A 7,733-nucleotide genomic window follows, 5' to 3' on the forward strand; every position below is an offset into this window, starting at 1 on the left:
AGTTTTTCTGATTCGGCAGGGTAGCCTAGTGATTAGAGCGTTGGACTAGTAACCGAAAAGTTGCAAGTTCGAATCCCCGAGCTGACAAGGTTAAAATCTGTCGTTCTGCCCCTGAACAAGGCAGTTAACCCACTGTTCCTAGGCTGTCATTGAAAATAAGAATTTGTTCTTAACTGACTTGCCTAGTTAAATAAAGGTAAAAAAATTGCATAATTAAGAATCACCCACTGAAAATGGGGGCTTATCAAGAGAATTCTTCACAGGGTTTTCCCTGTACACCTAACCAGAACCGAATGATTAAAAAACGGGGCATATAAGAAGACAATGAAAGCTCTTACAATAATCGATGATGACTTGTCTTACTCAAGAAAGCAAAAAGACACCATGTTTGTATGCAGCTTTATTAACTCAATGATTGTTGTTGTTTTTTTACATTGTATGCAAACTGATATGTGAAACTTATTGATGCCAAAAAAACAAGTAAAACAAGCAACAACAAAAAAGGTTAAACAAATGTTTACTTTTTTGTTGTTGTGGTTAAGCAGGTGGGGCACGCTCGGAAAACCAGTCGCCACTGTGTGGGTCTAATATCAAATGCTCTCGAATAGAGGATAAATTCATCTGAGCAAATTCTACATCACCACAAATAGGATGCATTTCACTGCCACAATTCACATATGAAACTGGGAACTTCCAAGCGTCGTTGTGGTGTCATAGGACGCGTTGGCACAGCACCTGCTGTGGTTGAGTTGAGTGAGAAAAATATATATATATGCATTGTGTGCTATCCAGGAACACAGCACATGCGCATGGGAGATCACGCGATTGGAGGTTCGCGACAACCTGGTGCAGTTCAAGAAATTCCTCGACAGCAGAGTCAAGCCATGAGGAAGAAGAGGTCTGTTGGAGAACCACATAATCATCATTGGAGACATGTGACATGTTTCTGAGCCCGGCTAATAGATTGATAGCTGATACATTTACTGAATGAATGATTTATTTATTAACATTGGTTGACTGACATTTATATGTGAAGGCCATGTATTTATTCCTTTACAATAAAATCAAATAATTATTCTCTCATTATTTTTATTAATTCATTTATATATTCAGTTATTCATCATTTCATTCATTCATTTGTTTATAGACTGACGTTTTTAAAGGAGCAATCTGCTGTTCAAACAACACCAAAGCGGTCACTGAACCACTATTTTTCTAAATATCTCAGGATTGGGGTTGGAGAAAAGTAACCATTGTCAAAGAACTAAGGATGAAAGGAATGTCCATCTATGAGATTAAAGTTATGGGTTAGTTTGAACTACATTTGGAAGCTATACAGTGTGTTTTTTTACATTTACATGGTATCAAACAATGGCATAAATATTTGTAACTTGGGGTTCTGATGAGGTAAGACAGTAGTTGAACTAAACTCATGAGGATTTTAAAATTGATATATTCTTCAAGAATCATTGGGTAGCCTGTGTATCAAGTCAAAAAATGGATGTAGCAATCCTAGAAATTGCCCCTTTAACGTAGCATGTCCATGATGGTGAAATGTTATAGTATTAGGAATTCTGATTTAGGTCATTTCCTAATAAACCTACGATAATGTTATCACAACACATTGGCAAATTGGTTTATTCTTATAGGCCTGCTCTTCTCTCCGAACGACGAAATATTCAAATATTCATGCTAGATTGAAATGGTTGAGTATCTACCTGACTCTGTTCTGCTCATACACCTCCGATTCTGATCAGTGCGGGTGGACGCAGTTTATGCACTAGTGCGCATTTTTTTGCACCTGTCCGCCATTTGGTGTGCACAATTTGATGCTCAATATATCTAATTATTAGACCTACATTTATTTTATGTTATTATACGACGTTTTATATAACCCATGCTTTCACTCTCTGTACACCAATGTTTCATTTATGGATACTATTCCAATACAGTTCACTTTTTGATATTGATATGACTTTATTTCAGGGTGGACAATTTCTAGTTCTGTGTCTAAAAGAAATGTCGAGCGCATGTTTCCAGAGCATGTTTACAAGAACACACAGGTAACATACTGAAATGTATCATGTAGCAAGATTTGGATAGAATAAACTAGAGTGTATGATTTTATTGCAATTTCAAAATGATAAATTGGAAGTTTAACCATAGAATTTATGAGACTTCCTAATGCCTAAAACCTTGTTTTCTTTTATACAGGAGGAGGACGTCTCAGTGGTTGCATTAGAGGCTTTAGAATAAATGGCCCAGTTATTTAACAGCCTGACTCCTGTCACATGGAACAAAGAAACACTGAACCTGTTCAAAAACAGGTGAACTAGTTAAGAAATTGGAGGGATGCGTAAGTATGACCCTTCATGTTGTAGCCTAAGTTATATTTCTTAAGACGGAACTAATTCACTCACCACCATTTTATATTGTCTACAGCTCGGGTGTGGTGTTGGGGCATCCTCTAGAGATGGAGGGTCAGTTACTTCAGGCAAAGGGTCTCTGAACCGTATTTCAACAAGCTGAACACCATCTTGAAACAGAAGGTGGATCCAATATCAAGTTCTAGATCACCACAAATCGGATGAATTTCGCTGAAACTTGGAACTTCCAAGCGCCGTTTCTTGTGTCGTCGGATGCGTTGGCGCAGCACCTGTTGTGGTTGAGTTGACTGAAAACATGCATGTAATTGTTTGCGCTCCAGGAAGACAGCGCATGCGCATGTGAGATCGTGGGAGCGGAGCTTCGCTACAAACTGGTGCAGTTTTAAAAATTCCTCGACACCATGGTCAAGCTGTGACGAAGTCGACCTCAGAGTCAAGCGGTGAGGAAAGAGCGGTCTGTTGGACAACCACATAACCATCATTGGAGACATGTAACATGTCCCTGAGGCTGGCAAATAGATTGATGGATGATATTTTTACTGACTGATCTATATGTGAAGGCTATGTATTTATTTATAAATGACGTAATACATGCATCTATTATCATATTGTTTTTCCCATTCATTCATGTATTCAGTCATCCATTTATTCATCCATTCAGTCTTTCCTGCATTCATTTGTTTATAGGGAATCTACAGTTCAAAACAACACCATAGTATTCACTCAGCCACTATTCTGGTAAATAGATGAGGGATGGTGTTCGAGAAAAGTAACCACTGTAAGAGATCTATTGATTAAAGTAATGACCATCCATGAGATCAACTTAATAGTTTCAACTACATTTTAGAGTTGTAAAGTGTTTGTTAGATGTATATATATTGTTTCAAACAATGTCATAAAAAGTACATTTTGGGTTCTGTTGAGGTAAGACAGCTGGACTGAGCTCATGAGGCCTTTAAAAGTGATATATTCTTCAAGAATCAATAGGTAGGCTGTTTATCATTCATTTATGCATGTGGCAAAAGCAGAAAATGCCCCTTTAACAAAGCATATCCAAGACGATGAAGTGTAGTGTTATTAGGAATTAGGATTTAGGTATTTGCCTACGATAATGTTATCACAACACCTTAGCACATTGGTTTATTTAGTCTCTCGTAAGTAATAAATAGTCAAATGTTAATGTTAGCCTGACTATTCAGATACAGACGTCATAAAATGCTGGTTGATTTCTATCTATATCAGTTATAATCAACATTTTAATTCAAATGTATAGACATGAATGGGATTAAAGACAGAAGATGCCAACAGAACGAGATCATATTAAATCCTCATCTCTCCCTCCCTCTCTCACAGACACACGCACGCACGCAGACACACAGAGAGAGAGAGGGAGAGAGAGAGAGAGAGAGAGAGAGAGAGAGGGAGAGAGAGAGAGAGAGAGAGAGAGAGAGAGAGAGAGAGAGAGAGAGAGAGAGAGAGAGAGAGAGAGAGAGAGAGAGAGAGAGAGAGAGAGAGAGAGAGAGAGAGAAACAAACAAACAAGCAAACAGCAGTTTTGTGATTAACAAACAAACATTGTAGGCCTTCCCTTAGTCCATAAAAGTGCCATTAGTTAAATATTGGTGTTTATAAAGCATTCATTGTAAAGTTAAGGGGTCAATATTCTCTCTCTCTCTCTCTCTCTCTCTCTCTCTCTCTCTCTCTCTCTCTCTCTCTCTCTCCTTCACGTTTGAGCCTATGAGTTACATTTTTTAAACCCACTTAGGACAATGTGCCTCCTACGAAGGAAAACTCGAAACATGATGAGAAGGAAGTGGAGCACAAGAAAAGAGAAATCCGGTCTTGCGGTTCACTAGGCAAAACTTTCCCAAATTCATTCATTTTAACTCTTAATTTAGCGAGATACCCTTTCACTTTTTGTACATCCTTTCAATCCTCACTATTTAAATTAATCCGCAGATATGGGATCAGAACACAAACCACATTCTGACTGGAGGATTTTTGCAATATACTGGCAACAGGTAAGTCAACAACATGCTATCATTTGATCACTGCTTAAGGCTTCAATTAATTAATTATTTTCAGGATTATATTCAACTAACAATGACCATCTGCTGCAGATCATCTAACTACCCTAAAAATGGCAATTCAGATGATCATTTGGATGAGCGCCTTCCTCTGCCTCGTGCAAGTTTTCTCGATGCCCATGCCTTGCCAGCTACAAGGACAGCTGGTGCGATCAACCCACAACCTACTGAGAGACATGGTACATTTTTTAAATTACTGTAGACTTGAGATGTATTATCCAACGAAGTTTAACTGAATAGCTCAACGTGAAACATGTGTTTTCTCTTTCTTTCAGGGGGGTCATTTTCCTATGGAGTGCCTGCAGGACAATGTCTTCATGGAATTCCCAGCCACGGCATTTGCAACCTCCGGCGGGCCACAGGTAAGGGCAAGCGATCATATCCAAGTGTTCTTTACAGCATGAAAGCGTATTTGCAACCGTTAGGATCAGAAAGTAGAAAACTTTAAACTGCCATGTATGTTATTTGATATTTTTGTTGTTGTCCCTTTCAGTTGAGCAGCAGTGGTGCTAAGGCTATTTATGAGACATTGAAGAATATCGACACATTGTTTGGAACTGACGAACTGCCGACAATGTGGGACCAACAGAAGTTGGAGTATTTTCAGAACATTGTCTACCGTCAGATTGAAGAGAGCAAATGTGTGAGTACCTACCTATGCCTATACAGATAGCTTAACTGTTTAAGTCTGGTATGGTGATGTTTGAATTATTTTCTTCTTGTGTCAGATGATGGGGAGTGTGGATACACGTGATTATCTAGTCAGGGAAAAGGCGCTGAATACATACTTTAGGAGCATCGCGGCTGTCCTAAAATAAAAAGTAGGGTGCAAGCAAATACACTATAATGGATACATTTTAATTATTATTCATCGCCTGCCTCTTTCTTCCTTTCTGGCAGATGATGAGCAGTGTGGATACAAGTGATTATCCCATCAGGGCACAGGGCCTGAAGACGTACTTTGGGAACATTGCAGCAGTCCTAAAAGAAAAGGTAGAATATAGGTTGAAAACAAATAGACACATTGTTTTGATAATATCTCTACATAGGACAATATTACCCTACATTGCCCTAACAGTTTATTTTCATTTTCACAGAAATTCAGTTACTGCGCCTGGGAAGTGGTTCGAAAAGAACTCCTGTACACTCTAGAATTCATCCTGAAACACAACTCTGATAGCCTTCTGTGGTCCAACAGAACATGAATTTGAACTTGCAGATGTTTTTTACTAAAGTGTTTTAGAATTGTGCTTGATTTTAAAAGCCTTCTATTCTACAATCATGCAATGTGCAATGTCCAACAGCAATATTATACATGTATTTATTTATATATTTATTTATTTATCAAGATTATTCATTTATGTAGGCCTATTTTTGAAAGTATTTATTCATCTATTTGAAAATGGTGCCTGTTGTTGCTCTTCATCAAATGTTAAGTTAATAAAAAAAATATTCTTTTAAATATTGTTAATCTGAGTGCTCATTCTGTATCCAAGTCTGTCGGTGTGTTTTAATGAATTTATTTTTTATTTCACCTTTATTTAACCGTGTAGGACAGTTGAGAACAAGTTATCATTTACAACTGCAAACTGGCCAAGATAAAGCAAAGCAGTGCGACAAAAACAACAACACAGAGTTTTTTAAACGTTCATAATTTTTTATTTCACCTTTATTTATGCAGGAAAGCTAGTTGAGCACAAGTTCTCATTTACAACTGCGACCTGGCCAAGATAAAGCAAAGCAGTGCGACACAAACAACAACACAGATTTACACATGGAATAAACAAGCGTACAGTCAATAACACAATAGAAAAAAAGAAAGTCTATATACAGTGTGTGCAAATGGCGGGATCCGTTAGCTGCTCAAATAGCTGATGTTTAAAGTTAGTGAGAGAAATATAAGTCTCCAGATTCAGCGATTTTTGCAATTTGTTCCAGTCACTGGCAGCAGAGAACTGGAAGGAGAGGCGGCCAAATGAGGTGTTGGTTTTGGGGATGACCAGTCATCTTCAAATAATATTTTTGCAGGATTCTTCTTGCGAATGATTTTGCCGAAGATTGTATCTCCGCCGGGCTGGGCAACCTGAGCTTTTGCTATCTCTACATACAAATCATTAAAATCCAGACGGAAAAGATTTACACAAGAAGCAACCTAATATCACACAGTCAAACTCTCAGTCATTTAGTAAGTTCACCATTCTGCCACTCTCACTGTTAAACATCGCACAGTGTTCAACACAACGGCTCCGAACGAAGTTATCCATTTTTCATTTGGAAGAGTCAGCTTTTTAAACCAACATGGCTCAGTTTAAATTGTTTTTACATTGTAGTAAAACTAAATCTCATTTGATATGCGTTTTGACATAAAATTACTACATTCTGTAGCAATTAATGTTTTTTCCCATTAAAATGCGATTTGATTAAAGTTAATGCCTTCAACTGCTGGGGCGCGTGCTACGGATGGGTGTTGTTATGGTGACCAGTGAGCTGAGATAAGGCGGAGCTTTACCTAACAGAAACTTATAGATGACCGGGAGCCAGTAGGTCGGGGTCTGGTATATATATATTCTGTGCTCTCCAGGAACACAGCGCATGCGCACGGGAGATCACGCGATTGGAGGTTCGAGACAACCTGGTGCAGTTCAAGAAATTCCTCGACAGCAGAGTCAAGCCATGAGGAAGAAGTGGTCTGTTGGAGAACCACATAATCATCATTGGAGACATGTGACATGTTTCTGAGCCCGGTTTATAGATTGATAGCTCATACATTTACTGAATGAATGATTTATTTATAAACATTGGTTGACTGACATTTATATGTGAAGGCTATGTATTTATTCCTTTACAATAAAATCAAATAATTATTCTCTCATCATTTTTATTAATTCATTTATATATTCAGTCATTCATTCATTCATGCATTAGTTTGTTTATAGACTGACTTTTTTAAAGGAGCAATCTGCTGTTCAAACAACACCAAAGCGGTCACTGAACCACTATTTTTCTCAATAGCTGAGGATTGGGGTTGGAGAAAAGTAACCATTGTCAAAGAACTAAGGATGAAAGGAATGTCCATCTATGAGATAAAAGTTATGGGTTAGTTTGAACTACATTTGGAAGCTATACAGTGTGTGTTTTTTTTTTTTTTACATTTACATGGTATCAAAAAATGGCATGAACATTTCTAATTTTGGGTTCTGATGAGGTAAGAGAGTAGTTGAACTAAACTCATGAGGATTTTAAAATTGATTTACATACGA

At 37.8% G+C, this 7,733-nt stretch overlaps 1 protein-coding gene and 1 pseudogene across 1 annotated transcript; both read left to right on the forward strand.

Annotated features, from left to right (window-relative positions):
* Positions 1–1,971: 1,971 nt before the first annotated feature.
* LOC123743327 (interferon alpha-9-like) lies at positions 1,972–7,150 on the forward strand (annotated as a pseudogene).
* On the forward strand, positions 4,513–5,678 carry LOC123743555 (interferon alpha-2-like). The gene is made up of 5 exons (XM_045721315.1): positions 4,513–4,652; positions 4,749–4,835; positions 4,967–5,116; positions 5,374–5,466; positions 5,571–5,678. Exons 1-5 carry the CDS (start codon positions 4,527–4,529, stop codon positions 5,676–5,678), a joined length of 564 nt encoding a protein of 187 aa, XP_045577271.1. The 5' UTR covers positions 4,513–4,526.
* Positions 7,151–7,733: the final 583 nt, after the last annotated feature.

The sequence above is a fragment of the Salmo salar genome, chromosome ssa06 (genome assembly GCF_905237065.1).
Source record: "Salmo salar chromosome ssa06, Ssal_v3.1, whole genome shotgun sequence".
Taxonomy (NCBI): domain Eukaryota; kingdom Metazoa; phylum Chordata; class Actinopteri; order Salmoniformes; family Salmonidae; genus Salmo; species Salmo salar.

Coding starts and splice junctions, on each gene's coding strand:
- LOC123743555 (XM_045721315.1), top strand. CDS start 4,527: ATGGCAATTCAGATGATCATTTGGATGAGCGCCTTCCTCTGCCTCGTG. Junction 4,653..4,748: donor ACAACCTACTGAGAGACATG/GTACATTTTTTA, acceptor TCTTTCTTTCAG/GGGGGTCATTTTCCTATGGA. Junction 5,117..5,373: donor AGATTGAAGAGAGCAAATGT/GTGAGTACCTAC, acceptor CCTTTCTGGCAG/ATGATGAGCAGTGTGGATAC.